Source organism: Alligator mississippiensis, chromosome 15 (assembly GCF_030867095.1).
Source record: "Alligator mississippiensis isolate rAllMis1 chromosome 15, rAllMis1, whole genome shotgun sequence".
Taxonomy (NCBI): domain Eukaryota; kingdom Metazoa; phylum Chordata; order Crocodylia; family Alligatoridae; genus Alligator; species Alligator mississippiensis.
In genome coordinates, this window is record NC_081838.1 from 5,902,817 (window position 1) to 5,924,162 (window position 21,346).

The 21,346-nt window shown below is 60.3% G+C and overlaps 1 protein-coding gene across 5 annotated transcripts in view; it reads left to right on the forward strand.

Annotated features, from left to right (window-relative positions):
* The window catches only part of ASIC1 (acid sensing ion channel subunit 1), a 64,653-nt gene that overhangs the window by 33,141 nt on the left and 10,166 nt on the right, over positions 1 to 21,346 (forward strand). Inside the window, exons 1-2 of one of the 5 annotated variants that reach the window (XM_059717921.1) lie at positions 15,496 to 16,078; positions 16,279 to 16,617. The exons of 1 other annotated variant lie outside the window; for it this stretch is intronic. In XM_059717921.1, coding sequence (XP_059573904.1) covers positions 16,351 to 16,617 — 267 coding nt within the window. In that variant the 5' untranslated portion in view covers positions 15,496 to 16,078; positions 16,279 to 16,350. Of the gene's footprint in view, positions 1 to 7,264; positions 7,523 to 15,481; positions 16,618 to 19,397; positions 21,010 to 21,346 lie in introns of those variants that run through there. 3 more of the 5 variants (XM_059717922.1, XM_014603274.3, XM_019497572.2) reach the window with 3 other exon arrangements.

Below are 21,346 nucleotides of genomic sequence, written 5' to 3' on the forward strand. Positions count from 1 at the left end.
GGGGGAGTCGGCGAGGGACGAAGAAGGGGGCAGAGGTCCCGGGGCCAAGAAGAGCTGGGAGAAGTGAGTGCATCCGGCCACCCAGAAGAGTCCAAAAGATTTCACCGCTGGATGGAAGCGGTGGGCGGCGCAGGCGGCGCTGCACAGAGGGTCCGCGAGGGACCGGGACCCTGGGAGCCCTAGCAAGGTGGCCCGGGTCTCGAAACCTGGCACGAGGCTGGGTGCAGTGCAGGTGTCGCTGCACAGAGGGTCCGCAAGGGACCAGGACCCGGGGAGCCCTAGCGAGGCGGCTCAGGTCTCCAATCACAGCGTGAGGCTGGGCACGGGAGCCAGCACTACCGCGGGGCGAGTCATTACGGGGCATAGGGCCCTGGAGATGGAGGGGCTGGACGGTCCAGGACCCATTCCTTGTAGTGGGTCTGCAAGGGCCCTGGGAACAGAGCGGTTCCCGAGCACGGGGAGCAGCATGGCCCTGGGCATGCACAAGACCTGCAACTCCCCCCGAGAAGGATTGAGCCACTGGGATGTGTGAGCAAGTCGCGCCGCTCCCTGAGGCCTGGACCTGAGCTCTCCCTTGGAGAAACATTAGTCAGGCCAGGGATCTTATGAACACTGCTCCACCCGGCTCCTTGGGACACGTGCGTTAGTGGGACAGCGGGTCTCCCACCGGGGAGGGATGCTCAGGGAAAGGTAGCCTCAATAAAGAGGCAGGAAGGAAAGACCCCCCTGGAGGAGGGGAACCACTAGGGAACTCTTGCGTCTCATATTTTGGAGAGTTTGTCGATCGTTTGATGCACACTGCACATTTTGGGAGTGTTTATTAACTATTAACTGTACGCCTTGCGATTTATGAGTGCCATGTATTGTTGTACTTATCTGTTCATACCGTTTGGGACCATTTAGGCTTACCTGTTTGTATTTAGGTGTGGATCTAGGTATAGTTATATGTATGTGGAACCTGTAAATACTCACTTCAGTTCACTGCCTTTTATATACATGTATTAAATGTGTACCTGTTTAAGACTTCGCTTTCTTTTCCTCCTCTGTTGAGACATGATGGGTGGGAGGGAACTGCAAGAGGACTGCAGTTCCTGCCCCAGCACGTGTGCCCTGCCGGCTTTCCCCTTCTATTGTTGAGGGGGGACACTCACTTTGGGGACCCCCACTAGCAGCTGTGTGAGCAGAGGACTGCTAGGGGTGGGCTTCAGGGGCATAGACTAGGAAACGGCAAGCTATGGCTTCCTCTAGTCCAAATGGCGCTCTGCTCTTGCTCCATGTGCGGAGCTTTTTGTGCCAAGACGCTGGGAGTGTCATCCCAGTGACACTGGGAGCAGAAGTGGGTGGCACTCGGATGTGGTCTGTCACACTGGGAACAAGTGGGGTAACACTGAGACTTGGAGTGGGGTGCGTGGCAGGAGCTCAGTGGTGATTACGGTGGATGCAAAGCAACCGCGAAGGATCAAACTTTTTGAATTGGCAGACCAGCACAGCTTGCAGCCATGAGTCTCAAAAATGTTGGCTGAGGAGACCTCTGTCCTGCTTGTATTCACTTTCCGAGGACATTTTTGGAATACCAGAGACATTTCAGGAAACTGGGAGAGTGCTAAGGTTTTGCCAATAGTCAAAAAGGACAAGGAGAGGCTAACCCAGTAACAGTAGGCTCTGTAGCCTGAAACCTGTCCTTGGCCAAAATAAAGGGGAAGCTGACACAGGGCTCGTTTTTGTTAAAGAATTAAAGAGAGGAATATAATTAATATGAGTCAAAATAGGTCTTGTTCAACTACTTGATTTTGTTTGATGAGAATGCAAGTTTGGATGTTAAGGGCAACTGCATAGGTGCAACTTGGTAAGGCTTTTGACTTGGTACCACAAGATTTTCTGACGAAAAATTAGTGTTGCAGCATATCGATAGAGCACGTACATTAAATCAATGAAGAGCTGATGAGCTGATGGACCTCCGACTATGGTTGTAGGCAAGGGATCGTCAGGGCCGGGGCGCTCCTGTTGGGGTTCCCCAGGGGTAAGTCCTGGCCCTGACAGCCTTCACCACGCTCCTCGATGATCTGTAAGCAAACGTGGGCCCGTTCCTGATAATGTTTTCGGAGAACACAAAGATAACTGTGGGGGTGGAGATAGGGCACTCGTTCAGACTGCCGCGGATCGCTTGGTAAGCTGGGCCTCCCCAAATGCGTCTCGGTGTAGCCAGATGCAAAGTTATCAGTCTTGGAGCGAGGGATGTAAGCTGTGCTACAGGATGGGGGACTCTGTCCTAGAAAGCAGCGACTCTGAAAAGGGTTTTGGGGTGTATAGCGTAGAAGCAACTCCAGGTCAGCGCCGTGGCGTGGCAAACAAGCCTAACGTGATCCCTGGCTATGGGAACAGGAATAGCATGCAGGAATAGGGAGGCACATTTAGGTTAGTAAATGCCACTAGCGAGACTGATCCTGGGATGGGCTGGCCAGGTCTAACGTCCACTCCTTTGCGAAGACGTGGAAAGGTTGGAGAGGGTGCAGAACAAGCCGCAGACACAAATTGGGGGCTGAATGAGACCGACTTAACAAGTTCAATCTTTTTAGTTCATCAGCAAGAACACTGAGGGACGACTTGATTACAGGCTTTAAGCACCTTTGTGGGGAGGAAATCCTGAGTACTACGAGGCTCTCCAATGAAGCGGAGAAAGGCAGAACAAGAACCCATGGCTGGCAGCTGAAGCCAGACAGATTCAGGCAAGAAATTACGCACCATTTTTTTTCCCGGTGAGGGAGCAGACTCGCAAGGGAAATCACGGGCTCCCCATCTCTCGATGTCTTTGAATCTAGACTGGATGCCTTAGTGAAAGTTGTTTTATGCCAATGCATTCCTGGGCTTAATATAGGGGTATCTGGAAGAAACCGAATGGCCTGCGTGTGCAGGTCTGCGCAGATGATCCAGTGATCCCTTCTAACCTTCGTCTCCGTGAAGCTTTAGGGAACCTACTGCGGCTGGCGAGGCTCATACCGACACGGAGGGGAGCTGCTGGGTGCCCCTGTTGTTGCTCCTGGGGCTTGGTCTGGGTCCTGCATTGTTCCCATGCAGAGACACCCTGGTCCCGGCTGCTGCTCAGACTGGGCTCATATTGGGCTATCCTTTCTCTGTGCTGGGATTGCAGAGGCTCAGGCCTCTCTCCATAGGGATGTCCTGGCTCTGCCAGCTCTGGGATTGAGGTGCCGGAGCAGCTGCTGTTTCTTCTCTTTACCATGCCCTCAATATTCCCAGTGCCAGGAAGGACTCTCTTTAAATAACACAGGGATTGGGATTGGGATTGTGGCGTGCGTGACAAAGGCCCGGGGCAGTGAGCGGTTTCACTCGGAAGCAGGATTCCTGCCATGATGTATGGATTCTGCTGCTGTAGATGGTACATGGAAAGTCCTGTGGTCCTTTCATGGATCCATCAACTGGTTTTTGCCTGAGTACATAGCATCTGTAGGGAGGATGGTGTGGGTTGTATGCAGGTGTCACCCTCTGGGTCACTGAGTGGGATCCCTACGCAACCTGCCACCCCGATGACATTGACTTTTAAGAGATGAGTTGGGCAGGTCTCAGCCCAGGTCCAAATCTCCCAACAGAGCATCAGTTGGCCCCTTGCCATCAGCTTCAACATGAAAGCCAAAGACTGAGTTAGCTGCAAACTGGGCTTGGAGGAGGGCAGGAGCCACGAGCATTTGCCCAGCACAGCAGCACCAGCAGGACAGGTCGCTGCAGAGTCCTGGCAGGACGGAACGGGGTGGGGGTGCCCAGGAGAGTGCTCAGCAGAGCAGGGCTGAGAAGAGCCGGGAGGATTTGAAAGATTAATGGGGTTTAAATAGAAGCGTTTGGAGGGGAGATAAGGCTCTTCTGATACAAAATAATACAGAACAATAGGAGCCAGAGAGGCGCTGAGTCCGTAATGAAGTCCACTTAGCACATTACTCACCATAATGTGCCTTTTATTAAAGTCTATTGCAGTGAATGTCAGGCACCGTGGCTGATAACCCCGGCCAGGGCTAAGCGAGTGCACGAGGCTCTTTGTCTTGTGGAGGTGCAAGGCAGAGCCTTTCACCTCTTGGCTGAGTGCTTGCACACTTGAGGGCTGCGCTCCCAGGAGCTGGCTGGTGCTGGTGGAAGCGCTGCTGAATCCCCGGCGCAGAAGGGAGGAGCTGGGAGATAATGGGCCAGTGGGACAGAGGCAAGAAGCAAGTGGAGAACCCTGCTTTTGGCTCTATCCCAGCCACTGGCCTGGCCTTGCAGCGTCCCATCCAACCGTCTCAGTTCCCGTGGCCCCCCCAGCTCCTCCGTACAGGGATTCTCCCCACTCCCGCAGCCCTGGGCCCTCTCTCTAGGCCCCAGTGCCACACACCAGTGCCTAATCTCTGGCCCCACCAGGTCCCTACTGCAGCCAGAGCTGGCTGTGCCTCTGAAATGCTCCGTGCCTGGCTGAGTGGAGGGATCTGGGCCAGGGTCACTCGGGTTGCATTCAAAATGCAGCCAGGGCTGTGACCGCAGGGTCGTGAGGATGCACACGAGCCAGCTTATCTTTGCTTGGGGCCTGTGGCTGGAGCAGCTGCAAGTTCATCGCGGGGGTAAAATTCCTCCCAGAGGCTAAAAATACTCTGGGCAGGATCCCGCTGAGGTCCCTGCTCCAGCTCCAAGTTAGTCAGGCAGCAGCCAGAGTGCAGATACGCCCTGGGAACCGGTGCCTGGTTGCCTCTGCCTGCGGAGAGGGACGTGGGAGCTCTCGCTCTTCCCAAGCAGCCGAATGCCCTTGGGGAGGGCAGTGCTGGCTGGCAGCGCTGTGACCTTTGCAGGGCTCTGCAGAGAAGCACTTGGGGCTGGGGAATAAAGAACAAATCCGGTTCTTTCGACAGTACATCAGGGCGCGGTAAATTCCAGCCCGCTGACCTCAAGCTGGAACAAGGGCCCGAGCCCTGCTGAGGCCTGGCTTCCCGGCCCGCTCCCGCTGCCAGTTCCTCCTCCGCGCCGAGCTCAGAGCCTCAACTGCAGCTGTGTGGTCCCTGTCGCGCCCCCACACGTTGTCTCCCTCTCTGCCTGCATGCTCCCTGCCTCCTACTCCTGGCTCCCCATGCTTCCCACTGCCCCCAAGGCTCCAGCACAGAGGAATTGCAAAATTACACTTAAAAAATCAACTCCCAATGTTTCCCAGGAGAGGGAGAGTGGCTCTGAGCAGGGGTGGCCAACCTACTGGATGCATGCCACAAATGGCACCGGTAACTGGCATGTGGCACACCTCGGATCAGGCTGGAGACAGGCAGCAGAGGCAGGTAGAGTGGAGCAGCAGACTGGGCAGGAAGCGCAGAGCTGGGAGCAGAAAGCAGAGCAGCACAGAAGAGGCTGAGCCCAGGTGGGTAGAAGGGAGCTGAGTCCCTCTTGCAGAGGATCGGAGTTGGGTCAGCCCCAAAAAAGCTCTAAGGCTGGGGCTGGCTGCCTGCAGAGGATTTGGGATGTGGGCTGGGAAAGGCTGCCTGGGCTGGGGGCCGTGGTCTTTTTAGTGTCAGTGACCCCAGCTGTCCTGCTGGAGCTGTCCATCCTTCTCCCTGCCTGCAGACATCTCCCTTGGCCTTTCTCCTGTATCCCTGCAGGATGTGCGCACAGTCTGCCTCAGGGCGGGCTTTCCCACCCATCTGCAGGGCTGGGATTAATGCTGCCCCCCTCACCCCAGAGTGGGGTGCATGGGGACCCCCTTCTGCTCCAGCCAGAGCAGAGCAGATAATAAATACTGAGGCTTCCTTGCTGCTAGAGCCCCTGGGTCCCAGAGCCTGCATGGATGAGTGGGTAGGGGAGGGGTGAATGACACATGGGCAAAGCTCCTCTTTAATCAGCAATGTTTCTGCATTAGAATGTGACATGCTAATCCACTGTGAAGCGTCTAATCTCGGGGATAAAGGGCCGGATAACACGAGCCGCGCTCAGCCCGGCCAGTGAAGGGAACAGACGCAAGGTGGCAGGATCTGATAAGTGGGTGCCCGGAGCCAGGAGGGCGGGGGTGGGTAGCAGGGGAGATTAGTCCCGCATCGATCAGAGCTAGATGGACGATTCCAGCTCGGCTCCCCCATTCCCAGGCTGTGAGCACGCCAGGGAGTGGCAGCCACGGTACTGCTCAAGCATTGGCTGGAGAAGACCCAGAGGTGCGGAGGGAGCTCTGCATTTGTGCTGATCCTGGGCTTGAGAGCTAGGAACAGAGGGGGATCCTATCCTGCTTCCCCTGCAAACCCTCAGCTGCGTCCTAGTGATGCCCTGCTGAGGGAGAGGAGTAGTCTTAGTGCAAGGATCCCCTCTGGCCACGGCTTTGCACATCCGCAAGTCCCTGTCTCTCCCCTGCCCTGCGCTGGGTCACTGGAGAGGTCTCCGCTGTCTGGGGCTGGGTTGCTGGCATCTGAGAGCGAAGCTGCCGCTGGAGGGCACAAGTGCCAGGAGCAAGAGCCCAGGTCAGCCCAGCTCGCTGTGGAGGCAAGGGCAGCAGCGTGAGAGGAGGTGAGGGACCCACGTGCTGGGTGGCTTGCTCGCTTGCTCAGACGGCCCCGAGCAGAACGGGGACCTGGGCTGAAACCTCCATGCTCCTTTCCTAGCCGACCAGGCCCTGTTCTACCTGCACGGTGCTGTCCTTCCATCCTCGCCACGGCCTCGGCTGCAGCATGAGCTAAGCGGTGCCTGAAGGTGCCCTGGGGGCAGCCAGCGCCGGGGCAGGCATCAGCGTGCAGCCCCTTGGGCAGCGTCGGGGCGCCTGCCTGGTCGGGCATCAGCTGCGCAGCCTTTGCCTCTAGTGTGGGCTGGGAGTGCCCGAGTCCATCCCTGCCCAGAGCTGCCCCGCAGCCCACGTGAGCAGTGTGAGCTGCTCTCGGCACTGAACCACTGCCCATCAACTAGGGCCTGACTGCAGCCCCGGTGCCCCTCTTGTGCCTAGAGCTGGGGCCTCTGGGCCAGGACTAGGGGCATGTAGCGGCAATGACGTGTAGGGAGAGTGTCCTTTTCGTTCACCGCCAGTTGTCCCCCCTGCCCCCAGCACTGGGAATAGGGCGCATAAGGAATCCCCCAGCTGGGGGCTAAGCAGCCAGAGGGGCCTCATCCGGGGTGGAGGAAGAACAGGTTTCCTTCACCCTCCCTGCTGCCTTTAGGGCCCCGGTTGGGCTCTGCAGCCCCCTGCACGGGATGGCACGCCCCTAACCAAGCAGCAGCGCCTGGTGCATCAGCCCCCTCTCTGCTCTGCTAGCCGGCGTGCCCTGTCCAGGCAGATGGCAGTGAGATGATGCCCTCTCGTGGAGCCTGGAGAAACAGGCACCGGGTGGGAAGAAGGAGGTTAGCAGAGCCTTCATCTCTGTTAGAGGCAGGACTGAGTTGCAGCCTTCAGGTCTGGCCAGTAGCTGGGCTGGAGGCAGGGGACAGTTGTATCCTGGCTGGATATTTGCCTTCCACCCAGGAGCGGCCGGTCCTTTTCCAGTCCTGCTCTTGCCATCTGGGAGACGTGGTGGCAGTGGGTTTCACAGGCCAGGTGAGCATGGTATAAAGCATTTCTTCTCACCGCTGAATTGGCTGCGGGTGCGGGAGCTCCCTATGAGCCTTTGCGAGCTCCCCCAGGACCGTGTGTGCTCTGAGCGGTCTGCTCTCGTTCATCTCTGCTCACAGCCAGAGGAGGCTGAGGCTGAGGGTGGTTCTGTGCCTCCGATGTGGGGGACAAAGACGGCTGTAAGCAGCTGCAATCAATCCCTGTCATTGCGTGTGCAATGTGCATGTGCGTGTGCACCCGCCAGGGCACCCCTGCACCAGGGATTGCAGGCTCGTAGGGCCGCCTGGGGCTGCTCCTGCTGCAGGGCTGCCTTCCTCCAGCTCCTCTGGCCCTTGCCGCTGCCAGAGTGGGGCTTCACTGCCAACCCTCCCATCTCTCCCTTGGGTCTGCCTTTGCATGTGGCCACCATTCGTGTTGCCAGCTCTGGGTCTGCCTCTGCTGCTTCCTCTCTTGGATGGGGTGACCAGTACCAAGCCCCTGGCCCCGATGGGGGAAGCTCCAGGATGTCTCTAGGGGCATTAGGATATGCTCAGCAGCAGTCCCTTTCCCATTCCTGAACCATCTGAATGCTTGGCTTGTTTTCCTGGCTGCTGTTGTGGTTGGGGCCGGGGAAAACGAGGAGAGAGGCCACCTTCAGGGAGAGAACGGGAGCATTTGGGAAGCATCTGTAAAATCCTGGGGCTGGGACAGGCTCCTTGGTGCTCTTTGCCCTGAAGAGAACAGGAAACAAAAGATGCCTCTGTGTAATATCCTGCGCGCTGGGCTCCGTGCGGTGTATCAGGTGTCGGGCACTGTCCATGTAGTGCAGCTGGTACTGACTCCACGGGATGTCTCAGGTGCCGGGTTGCACGTGCTGCAGGCTCCGGGAGGCACGTCAGGTGGCAGCTCCTGTGTGACGTATTGGGTGTCGGGCTCTGATTGTGGCAGGTACCAAAGGATGCTAATTGGTAACGACAGCAAATTGCACTGCAGCTCCTTTCACCCCGGAGGAGCGAGGTTTCCATTTAATCTCTGTCACCTTGGCGAGTCTGTCTGTCTGTCTGGTACTCGCATGGAGTCAGGAGTGGCGGAGTGGCAGCCACCTCTGCATGTGAAGTATATGAGCTCTTTTGCAGCTGAATGAATGGGTGGATGAGACACGAAGGAGGACCTCGTACCTGCCTCATACTGATGTTGGCGGTCTAGGCAGTAGGAATGCATCTGCCTGTGCTGGAGTGGGACCAGTGTCTCACCAAACCCCAGGCAGGGAGCTCGGGGACAGGGTGGATCCCCAGCTGCATGTACATGGAGAACTGCGCCGGGCCTCTCCCCACCCCGGGGCTGTCCCTGCGATGCGTGCTGCAAGCTGCCAGCGCCTGCCAGGTCTGACAGAGACCTGCTGAGGAGGCAGGAGGCTGCAGGCTCTGGTGTCACCGAGCTGCTCGATCAAATATTCATCCCCTGGCTCCGGTTCCTAATTGCTCTGGGCAGCTGCTCTCTTGAATCCTGATCCATTCCAGCTCGCAGGGGGAGAGGGGAGCTGGGAAAGGGACCAGCTGCTCCTCACACCCGATGCCGCTGGTAGCGAGTTCGAAGGAGGCAAGGAGCGGGGGCTGACATGAAATGCCCGTTAGTGCCAGGAAACAGCCCCCCTCTGAGCCCACAAGGGATAGCCCCCCTGCCTTGCCCACCCCAGCAGCACAGCCCTGCCATGCACTGGTCGTGCTGCTCTCTTGGGCGCACTGGGCCATCGGCAGGGTGGGCACGTGGGGGACCCCAGGGATCCCCCAGCCATCCTGGGCCCTGACCCCATCCCCTTTTCTCCTGCTGCCTCCCAGTTCCCTGCTCTCCCCACTAGCCCCTGCCACCTCTCCACGGCCACAGGCTCACAGGGCAGGGGAGGGGAGCAGTGACTGCTTGCTGCTGCTGCCGAACCGGAGCTAGTGCTGGGAGGTGAGCGTGCTACAGCCTCCGGGGTGCGGCTGCTGCTTGCAGGGCTGGGATAACACAGAGCTGGCAGTGTTGTTTTCTCCTCGCCTCCTCGGGGATCCGTTTATCTCTCGGAATAACTCCATCCAGGCTTTGATCTCCTCTGCCATTAAAGCGTGACAGGCTGTGAAATGTGCCACTGCTGCTGTCAAATCCTCCCTCCCTCTGTTTTCTCTCTGCTTCCTGTCCGCCCCGGGGAATCCTGTTTCTTGGACCCCGACAAGAAGGCGAGGGGCGAGGGGAGGCAGGAGCCAGCAGGATGGGGGCGAAGGGGAAGACCTCCTGCAGGAGCCATCCCTAGCTTCTGGGCACTAACCCGACACCCACCGAGGCACAAGGTCCTGGTGTCATCTTGTGCCTCGGGGCTTCGGGGCCGAGCTTGGGACAGGTTCTTCCTCGAGCCACCCTGGGAGCGGGAAAGGGGATTTTCCCTGCAGCCTGGGGACTCTGTCGGGTAGTTGTACAGCGTGGGGACATGGCCCTGGCTGGGCCCTCGGCTCTGCAGTAGGACAGACCGGTCCAGTCGTTCTTCAGCAGCGAGCGGAGATGTCCAGCACCCTGGCCCTAGGAAAGGAGGCGGAGGGGTGCCTGCTGAGCATGCAGCAGCTCTCTGCAACCCAGGGCAGCTCCAGCCATGCCAGGGAGGCAGTCGAATGTAGGGTCAGCGGGGCTGAGTGGAGAAAGCAGAGCTCTGGGGGTCAGGGGTCCCGGATCCTATTCCCAGCTTTGGGAGTAGAGGCCAGTTGGGGGGCTGGGAGCCAGGACTCCTGGGTCCTCTTTCCAATTCTGCTACTGATAGCTTGTGACATTGGACAAGATACTGGCGTCCCCCTCTCCCCACCCCAGGGACCCTGTGTCCCCAGGCCCTGCCACCCCAGCCCCAGATGCCCCCGGTGGGCTGGCTCCATGCCCTGCCCCCTCCTCCCCCCTGGCCTGGCTCTGCAGCTCTGTAGCGCAGACTCCGGCCCCTGGCTGGCGGGCGCTGGCTGCTCAGCCCCTGCGCGCTTCCCTGGCTCTGCTCCATGCCTATTTATAGCACCTCCCCCCTTCCCTCCTTCCACAAAAAAAAATGCGTTACCTGGAAGAGGGTAAAAAATAACTCCTCATAAGGGAAGAGCTGGAAGGCGTCCAGGGATCCAGCCTCCACCAGCTCGGTTCAGGAGTGCACTAGCACTCTTAGCCCAAGGTTCGTGGGGAACGCGGGTCGGGTCCACCCTCCATGCCTCATCCCAGAGCCTGGGGTCCCCCATGTGCCCACCCCGCATAGTGCCCAGCAGAGCGGCACGACCAGCGCATGGCAGGGCTGCATTGCTGGGGTGGGCAAGGCAGGGTGGTGATTCATAGCTCTTGGCTGCAGCCCAGCATACTTCAGACCCCAGTGAGTGGACTTGGGCTTTGGGTCAAAAAAAAAATGTGGTCCCCACTGTGTCCTCAGTTACTCAAGGAGAAAAGTGCACTTCTTTCAAAGGGAGGAAGCCGCGAGAGAGCCCTCCAGCAGACGGCTCAAACCCGAGCCTCTCGGGTAGCCCAGCCCAGCCCTGCCTGCCAGCCAGCCCCTGCCTTCGACTCCTCGTCGTGGGGGTGGAGGGTGCTGAGGCCCTCTCAGGGCCAGCCTGAGAGCCCCGGGATCCACCTGAGAGCACCAGACGCCACTGGACCGTCCCTCCGGGGCTCGACACCAACTCTGGCCCCCTGCGGTAGTGGCTCTCATTAGGCAGGGGCGCACAGGCACTGCCTGGAGCCTTGCCCTGGCTGGCTCATTAGTGCCAGGAGCTCTTTAATTGCTGAAGCTGCCTTCAGAGCTGCGTCTTGCTGGCTCAGCTTCCTCAGGGTCACCTTAGCCTGTGCCCCCCAGAGCTCCCTGGCTGATCTTGAGTGTCAGCTCCCACTGCCGGCAGTAACTTGAGCCTGGGGGCGGCACAAAGGAGGAGGGCAGGTCGCTGAAGCCAGCCCCTGCCCCACTTGCAGCAGTGCCCGGCTGAGAGCAGCGAGCCAGCCGAAAGCCAGCCAAGGCAGATCCTCCTCGGGGGCAAACCAGTCAGTGCCATTAGTCCAGGTGAGCAGGGCCTGCTCACTCTGGCACAGGCACCAGTGCTGCCATTGGGGCTGGGGTGGCCGAAGCCAGAGAAGAATTGGGGAGCTAGGGCTGAGCCCCTGCACGGCGCCTGCCACTTCCAAGACACCCCACAGGGCACTATGGGGGCTGGGCTTCTTGCAGGCCTGCGGCCGTTCTGGGTGGCTGTGCAGGCCCCCTCCCCTCCCTCCAAGCCAAGCATGCACTCAGGGTTTGACGGCAGGAGCAGGAAACCACAGTGGTCGGCAAGTTGTTTAAGCTGAGCAGTAAGTCAGGCTAATGGCCTCCACCGATGATGGAGTGTTTTCATTATAGCATTGCCCTCCCCTGGTGCTTTGCAGAGATCCCTGGTTTCAGTTATTTAGAAAAGCAGACACTCAAATGTCCAGGCCTGCGGCACCTGTCGTCCAGCGCACCAGGACAGGGCCCTCCTGCTAAGGTCCCTCAGCCAGCCCCCGGCAGCTCCAGCAAGCCTGGGCCTGGAAGGACCTGCGCGGGTTCACTGAGTGCAGTGCCTGGTATCCCTGGCTCCTTGTCAGAGGACTGCCTCTACACATGCAATTAATGTGCACGAATAAGTTTTTTTGCTCCTGGACACACTGTTTGAATGTGCACCCAGGAGCTAAAAACGCTGGAGCATATTGCTCTGGAGTTTGTGTGAGCACGCGAAGCCCCAGTGAAGTAGCCTGGGCTGGTAGGAGACCCAGGGGGTCAGCCTGCCAGCCCAGGGTTGCTCTAGCTGGGCTCCATGTGCAGCAGGATGGGGGGAGGAGAAAGGTAGGCTGGGGCACGGGTGCTTCAGTGCGCGGGCTGCAGCCTCGTGCCCTAGCCGGCCCCCCCGCCGCACATGGAGCCCTGTCCCCAGGCTGGCAGGCTGCTCCGGAGGCTGCTGCGGAGCATCCTGGGGTACTTTGCTCCATCCAGGCTCCATGTGTAGGGAGGGGGGACTAGCCAGCAGGGAGTACCCTTGTGCCCCAGCCAGCCTTGTCACCATCTACACGTGCGCTGTGGTGCATGAAACAACACCGTTGTAGGGTACTACTTATGTTTAGCCGGACTACCGTGCGGTGGCATTTATTGGTCTACCACAACTTAACAAGGTCACATGTACAGACAGTGACGCTTTACTGCGGAGCTAATGAGCCAGCTCCGCAGTAAACGTCTTGTGTAGATGCACCCAGATGATCCCTGCCATGAACGGCTCAAGCCTCATCTTAGCACTAGTCGGGTTTTTCTCCCTGCCCTGCTCCTACTGAGAGGCTGTACTAATGGTTAGAAACCATCTCCTCATTGCCAGCCCAGCTTTATTCCTGGCCCATTTACAGCCTTGTGTTCTCATGCCAGCGCTGTCCTTTAGCTTAAACAGCTCTTTTCCCTCCCTGGTGCATAGGAAATGCATGAGCAGTTAGATCCCCGCACAGCCTTTGCTTTGCTAGGCGGAGCACACCCAGCTCTTCCAGCCGCCCTAGGAATCCAGGCGTTCCTTCCCCTCGTCGTCCCGGGAGCCCCTCTCCGCGCCTCTTCCAGCGTGAGCTCTTCTGTCGTGGATGCAGGGGGCCAGGGTCGTGCCAGGGTGCCCAGGTCTCACCAGGGCTTTGCCAGCAGTGCTCCTCTCTGTTGGGAAGTCCTTGCCTGGTACTTCCTTGGGATCGTGTTAGTTTTTTGCCATGCCTGCATCACTTTGGGAGCTCACCGCCATATGTATATCTAAGTCTTCCTCCTTCTCCTTGGTTTCCATTTGAGCTTCCAGTTTGAAAATGTTGTTATTAGCCCTACCTGTGGGCCCATGCTCTCTTCATTATTGACTATCATTCCACTTCCAGTACTCCAGCCCTAAAGGTCACACGGCGCTCGCTGTACGAAAGTTCGGCCCTCCCTCCGTATACGGACAGCGTCTCCCAACTGTGTATTGGCCGGTTGCATTAGCACACGTCTCCTTCTGGCGTCAAGCTCAGAAATAAAAGAAATTAAATAAGACCCTACATGATGTTATGCCGAAACTCCTGGTAAGTCTCGCCTGTGATTCTCCACGTTGCCACTGGGAGACGCAAGCTGTTTGCCCGGCGCCGGGGTCCCAGTAGACGGGCGTGCTGAGATCTGCTAAATATGAGATATGGCAATCAAAGGAGACAGCAAGCAAGCAGTTAAGTCCACAGGATGGGGTGTATTGACTTCATGCTGAACTAGCATCAGCCAAAAAATCCATTTCCTGACTAGCTCTCAGTCCTGAAAACGTTGCCCTACATAAACAGCTCTGCTCCCCTTAGGTCAGGCAGTGGCGACTGCGGTGCCGGAGGCTTCCTGGTTATTAGTCTGTGGCCACATCAGATGCTTTTTGTAATGCGCTGAGTACAAGAGAGAGAACCGCAGGGAGGGAGGGGCATCACTTCTGCGAAGTAGTCTTCACATTGTGGGGAAGGAGCGTGTGGCCTTGCCAGGCTGCCCCGGCTCCCCCGGCACTGCTCGTTGGACTCCTGACGCCACCTCCTTGCGAGACGTGCGCCGCAGCCCTGGCTCCAGCCTTGCCTCCCCGCTCCTTGGACATGCCAGGTGAAGCTGTCCCTGCAGGTCAGTCCACCTGCCCTCCACTCCCTGCCCTGTGCTTGCCTTAGGGATGGGCAGTGTGGGTGACCGCCCAGGGCGCTGCGGTCAGGGGGGTGCCACACACACACACACACACACACGGCCCCCCAGCTGTCGGGGACTTCAGTGGCCAGTAATCCCAGGGGCCGGGCAGTTCCCCCCCACCCACTGCCCATGCGCAGAGCTGATTGGAGCCAGCTGGCTGGGGCAGTGGGCTAAATAGCCCCCAGTTGGTGCTGGAGGAGGGTGCCAAGGGCAAGGCGGTGATACCCAGCAAGAAGGAGGTGTGGCTGAACAGCCCCAGCTTGCACACCAAGGGCTTCACCATCGCTGACCTGCTGGGGCTGGAGGCTGAGCTGCAGCCTCCGCGTGACCATTGCCACCATGGCTGAGGGTCAAGGAGCTGGGCAGCAGCCCCCCGCCACTGAAGCTGCCCTTCCTGCCACCCCACGCCAAGCCTGCGCCGCCCCCAGCCCAGCCACCCAGCAGTAGGCCAGCATCTTGGGTGAGCTGTGTCCTGAAGGGGCAGCGGGCATTGTCCTGGCTCCTGTAAGCTGCAACCTTGATCTGCTTATTGCCAGGGAATTACTGCTGACGCAGGTGCAGCCAGCTCTGGAGCGGAGTGCGACAGCTCATTGCATGCCCCAAGGCTGCCATTACTTTGAGCAGGAAGTGAAGAAGAGCACTGCATCCCCTTGCAATTAGGGAGAAAGGCGTGGAGTTACCTAGATTTGGCCAAAGCACCAGGGCGTTCATCTTTCACAGTGTCATCACAGCGCAGAAGCCCAACACCCTCTAGGCTGGCTGGAGTGGGGTCAGCCCCATCCCCGCGGCCTCTGGAAGCACCATGATGTCCAGCACCAGGCGTGGGCATGGGCCATGAGGCCGTGCCCCCATGGAGTCATCTGGAGGCCCTTGCAGACCTGCAGCCCAGAGGCTGACCCACCCGGCCCTGTTTCCATTCAGCATGTCAGAGGGAAGCCAGACCCCGGTGCTGTGGCTGTGGAGCTGGGGCTTAGAGGAAAGCCTGGTCCTGGTCTCCCCTGGGGTTTCTGGCTTCATGGAAGGCAGCTGTAGCGCTCTGGGAAAGCGTGCTGCCCATTAGCCGTGCAGAGCAGGAGAAGCGCGTGTCCTGCTTTCCCTCTGGCTCTGGGCTCCGAATAGCCCCACAGAGCCGAGACACGGCCAGGCTGGCGCAGGGGCTGGGTCCTCCCCCGGCCCCGCCGCCTCCTCTCCGGACAGGGCACGGTGCTGAGCTCTGCGGCAGGCCCGGTCCCTGCCGGCTGGGGCCGATTCCAGTGCCGGGCTGTCGGCTCGGCATGCACACACGCGTGCTATCGTCTGGAGCTGGCAACTGCACGGAGCACCGGGGCCAGGAGCTCCCAACTTGTTAGCAAATCAAGCAGCGAAGCTTTCAGAGTCAGCAACACATCTCTGCTCTGCCCTGCCAGGCGCGGTCCAGACCCGCATCCCAGGAGGGCCAGGTAGGGCCCACAGAACCGCCCCTGGCTCCTCCTCCTTTCATCCCCTTTCCCGCACTCCTCCAGTCCGGCCTCATTCTCTTCTCTCTTCCCCTTTCCTCCCTCTCCCTCCACTCCTCCCTCTGTCACCCTCCCCCCCACAGTCTCTGATTTCCTCGCTCAGTCGCTCTCCTTCCACCACCGGCTCTTTCTCACTCAACTTTCCCTTGCTGTCGCTCCCCTTCCCTTGTTCTCGTGCTCCCTGCCTCTCTCAGCCCGTTCTGTCTTCACCCAGCCCAGGGGATCGGAGCAAAGGCCTTGGGCGCTATCCGGCCTGTAGCTGAATGCGTGGGGCGGAGGGGCACTGCAGGATGCCCCTCCAGATATTCTGCACCATCTCCTTCTCCAGCGAGGACAGGCACAGAAGCAACGGGGCCACGGGCAGAGGCGAGGAAGGTGCGGACGAGTTCCTGTATGGTCAGGAGGAGGAGGAAGCAGAGGAGGAGGAGCAGGGAACGGCCACGGACCTGGCGGCCTTTGCAAGCGGCTGCACGCTGCACGGAGTCGGCCACATCTTCGTGGAGGGTGGCTTTGGCGTGCGGCAGGCCCTCTGGGCACTGGCCTTCCTGCTCTCCCTTTCCATGTTCCTCTACCAGGTGGCCGACCGCATCATCTACTACCTGGAGTACCACCACGTCACGCTGCTGGACGAGCAGGACAGTGCTGAGATGACCTTCCCAGCCATCACCTTCTGCAACATCAATCGCGTCCGGACATCGCAGCTCAGCCAGGACGACCTGCTGTACATCGCGCCCCTGGTAGAGTACGAGACCTGGATGGAGCCAGGCTTCCCAGTGGCCCAGCCCAACCCGGAGACTTTTGATGAGCCCCTGAACCTGCATGCCTTCTACAGCCGCACCAGCCACCAGCTGGAGGACATGCTGCTGAGCTGCAGCTACCGGGGCATCGAGTGCGGCTCTGAGGACTTCTCTGTGGTGAGTAAAGACCGCTCCAGCTGTCCCCTTCCATGGCAGATAGCTGGGAGCACGTCTCCGTCTTGGGCCCTGTCCTCGCAGGCCTGTTTCTCTCTGCTGTGCAGGCGCAGTAAGGACTGCATAGCAATGGGTGCCCTCTGATGCCTGTGTGGGAGGAACAGCGCGCTTGCCAGCAAGGCGTGACATTGGGGCTCGGCGGGACTGTGGCATCGGGGGAGGCTGAGCGGTGCTTGTAGGACTGCAGTCTGGGCCCGGGCTGTCCTTATGGGGAGCAGATGCCCCATGCGGGGTGTTTCCACCATCTGGGACCTGGCGCTGCCACAGGAAATCTGGTCTACGGTGGTGCTTTGACCCCATCCATCACTCCCTGCTTCCTGGAGGACCCTGACAGCCCCTTTGCCATGCACCCTTCTTCCAGGCGAAACTGCTGCAGCTTCATCGCCACTTGCCCTCTTGCCCCTCCGTCCCAGCAAACGAAGCGAGGAGACCGTCTGCCTTGGCGTGCAGGCTCTGACTGCTGCGATGAGTCGCTAGTGCTCAGCTCTGACATCCAAGCGCGGCGGATCAGCCTGGCCGCGCTGGCCCTCTCTCTCTCCCAGCACCCCCTAGCTCCATTTTTAGCACCAGCCAGGCCTCCTGGCTTCCTTGTGGGGAAACACACTGCTTGCTGCAATTAAAATGCTCCACGTGTGCCCGGGGCACACACTGACCTGCAATGCCAGTAAAAGGGCTTGCGGAGCCAGGGTGAGGGCAGGAGGAGGAGGAGCAGGGCAAGGCAGGGCACCCGGTGTCACAAGTTTGCAGGGGAGGGAGGCATCCACTTGTGGAAATGCTGGTCCCGCTTGTCAGGCATCGGGTGCCAGTGGTAGGGAGTGCCGGGCCCGGCCCACCTAAGGGAGGTGCCGATGCCAGGCAGGGGGCTGGGCTGCCAAGCTGGGAGCCTGTGCTTTGTGAAGGGTTACCCAAGGGCCAGTGCAGAAGGACCAGCCTCAGGATGCTGTGTCTGCCCTGGGCAAGGCTACAGCATTTTGCATTCCTGAGCCTAAATGGAGGGGCTGCTGTCAGGGATGGTAAGCAGGGCAGTCCTGGGTAGCCTGGCGCTGGGCTTGAGCGGCTTGGCTCTGCTCTTTTGTGCCTCACTTCTCTCTTCCCGTGCTCTTTATTCTTCCCAGAGGTCCGTCCAGGTCCTTGTCCCTGCCCTAGCAAGGAGCCTCCTGCCTGGGGGTCTGGAAGGTTTTGGAAAATGTCTTTGCCTCCCAGCTCACCTTTAACAAGGAATATCCCACGTGCCCAGCTCCCGCACGCTGTGTGCGCCTGAGCGCTCGCCTTGCACGGGCCAAGGAGACACCCGATAGCTGGTCGATCGCTCAGCCCCAGAGGCTTCTCTCACCAGGGCAAGGTCAGCGCTGGAGGGGAGAGGAGGACACAGATACGCTTGTTCAGAAGTCAAGCAGGCACGGGTGGGGGCGCTTTGGGGACAGCCTGGGTTGTCCGTCTCGCTATGAGGAGGCTGAGAGCGGGGGGCTGCAGCTGTGGGATGCCGGGGCTGGCTGAGTTAGTCAGGTTGTGTTGTGGCCATATAGGCCTAATCTCCGTGCCCCCGGAGGAGCCGGGAGCCAGGAGCCCCGGGCTGCAGAAATGATCGTCCTTGGCACCGTGGGGCACCGTGCATGGGGCATGCAGCTGACTGCGCTGGGAGCAGGGACTGGGACAAGAGTGGGATGTTTCACGAACGTGTGGACATGAAACCCAGCAGCTGTTTCTTACCTGCCCTCTTTAGGAGGTTGCAGGGAGGATGGCGCTGGGGGCGCTTTGTGTGGCGGTTTGCTGGAGGGCAGATGTCCCGTGCTACCAGCCGACCTCCTTAGGGTTGGGTGTGGGTTCCAGTCGTCTGCTTCTCCAGCCATCCTGCCCCACCGGGGCCCAGGAGTGGGCACAGTAGGAGTCTCCCGCTATGCCGGATCAGTTGGACAGACAGGAAGAGCAGACACCCAGACACGGGAACCTGCTGGGTGGCAGCAGCATGCCCGCTGGGTGCCGTGACCCTGGGGGTTACCGTTTCGTCTGCTTGGTCCTGCCGCCTGGCACAGGGGCTGCGCTGGATGCCAGGAGAGGAGCCTGCTGGCATGGAGGGGGTGGCTGGGGACAGAAGATGGGTGCCTCCTCGGCATCCCCTTCTCCGGAGCTGAATATGAGAAGTGTCAGGTTCTGGCAAGCATTGCCCTGCTCCAGCACAGCAGCCCATGGTCTCGCAGCAGATCTCTGCTGGCTCTGGAGCCTCCTTTAGCTCAGCATCTCCCCAGCTTGGTGTGGCAGCCCCTGAGGACAGGCTGGGAGGACTTGGAGCCTGTTCTGATCCAAGTGCCATCCAGCCCAGGAGGCACAGACAGGCTGGGGGCTGCAGTGCCACAACCGGCTGTCTCCGAGGAAAACCCTGCAGCTGGCAGCTGGACGCCAGGAGGAGTCCTTGAGTCCTGGCTGGCAGGATGCCCTTGTGGGGCCTCCTGCCAGAGCGCTGGTGAGATGGAGCCTGGAAAGGGAGGGCAGAGCCAAACCCGTCTGGTCCCAAGAGGCAGCTCTAGCTCTTGGCCATGCTGGAGCTGCAGACGCTCGCTGTGGGCAGCAGGCAGCAGCGCTGCCCTGCACAGACCAGGGCTGGAGAGGGTCAGCAGAGCCCCCCAGGCAGGAGGGTCCCTGGAGGGGGCCCAGTGTCCTGGCAGGGGTCCGGTGCTGGGCAAGGGGGGGACAGGTGGAGGTGGGGGCAGAGGAGGGCGCGAGGGTGCTGCAGGGCCCTGGGCCTCGGCCGCAGGCTGAGGAATCCAGGCTGTGGAGGGGAGGCTGCCCCATTCCTCCTGCCCCCACCACCGCGGCAGTCCCAAGGCAGCCTCTGAGGCCTGGGCTCTGCTGCTGCCCCTACTACACACGGGCAGGCAAAGTGGCAGAGCATCCCACAGGGACTGCACCATTCCTGTCTGCCAGAGCCCCGGCTCCAGTGGGACCGCAGCCTCCTTGCACCACCACGGGGACCGTGCTTTCAAACCAGGACAGGCCTGGTGCAGTGGGTCCACAGCTGAGGCATCAGGAGGGCACCCTGCAGCCACCAGCGAACACGGGGGGCACCTGCCAGGTGGTCGATGGGAAACCAGATGCCTCGGACGCAGGCATCTCTCCCACTCAGTGCAGGCAGCGCCTGCGGGCTCGTCTCCCCTACCCTGGCTGCAGCCAGGTCCCTGCGCACGCACGCCTGCAGCCACATCTCTGGGCGGGCTGCGGTCTGCGCTCTCTCTCTCTCTGAAGCCCTCTTCTCCCAGGACACACGCACTGTATCCCAAGACAAAGCAGTGAACCACTGCAGTCCCACCCTGCCATGCTGGGTGCACGGAGGCAAGGGGAGTTGCAGTCACTGGCAGTGGCTGCCAGAGGGAGACAGTTCCCCAGTCACCAAGCCGTTGTGCTGGAAGCTGCTGCCTGAGGAGGCTGCAGGCAGGATTGAGCATCCTCTCGCCCAGAGAAAGGGACAGGAGGCTGCTCAGGAGTGGCAGGAACGACATGGGAGCAAGGCTCCAGGGAGCTGGAGCTGCCTCCAGACCGTCTGCTCCGGGGGCCCTGCCAGCGCTCTGCGTGGGAGCGGAGCCGTGAGCCATCTGGGGAGGGAGCTGGAGATGCGGGAAAGGCAGAGCCACGGTGAGTAGAGGCAGGGAGGGAGATCCTGCTCTGGGTGCAGACTTCTTGCCCCTAACTCTGTCTCCTGCCACCATGTTCCCACCGCTGCCCAAGAGGGTTGCCCGGCCCCAAGAGGGATGGGAGCCAGGCTGGGCCCGGCGCAACATGGAGCCAGCTGGCAGGGACCGGGGCTCCCTGCAGGACGTTGCTGCCTTCCTCCTGGAGCAGACCAAGTTCCACGGGCTGCGGTACGTCTTCTCAGGGCGGCTGTCCTGCCCGCGCCGGGCGTTCTGGGCGATGGCCGTACTGGCCTCGCTGGCCCTGCTGCTCACCTGGTCGTCCAACCGCATCCGCTACCTGCTGTCCTCGCCTGTGCACACCAAGGTGCACATGGCCTATGCCCGCAACCTCACCTTCCCAGCTGTCACCATCTGCAACAACAACCTGCTGCTGCTGCGCCGCATGGGCCGCGCCGATCTGCACCTCGCCGGCTACTGGCTGGGGCTGCTCACCCAGCGGCTGCGGCCAGAGCCCGCGGCGCGCGAGCTGCTGCGAGAGGAGCGCTGGCGCTGGCTGGAGAAGCTGCTGGACTTCTCCCACTACCTGCCGCCCCCACAGCAGGGCCACAACACCCTCCACCTCCTGGACCGGCTGGGCCACCAGCTCGAGGAGATGCTGCTTTCCTGTCGCTTCCGGGGCGAGCGCTGTGGGCCCCACAACTTCACCACCGTGAGTCAGGGGTGGTGACGGGGCTGGCTGAAGACCCACCGGCCCGCAGGAGGGAGGGCCAGGGCGGATGGTCTTAGCAAGAGGAGGCCAGGGAGATGCCAACATGCTGTGTATGCTGGGGAGGGAGACGGGGAGGAGGAGTATGCATGGACCTGGCCGTCGGGAGGTGGAGGGAGGCCAAATGGAGCTGGTTGGGAAGTGGACAACTGGCTGGATGGGGTGGCTGAGACCGGAGGAGAAAGGTGGCCCCTGCCGGTAAGGGCTTCTCCGGGGCTCAGGACTTTGCAAAAGCAATTTCTTTTACCGTTGCGGGTGCGTGTGAGCGTCTGCGGTTCTC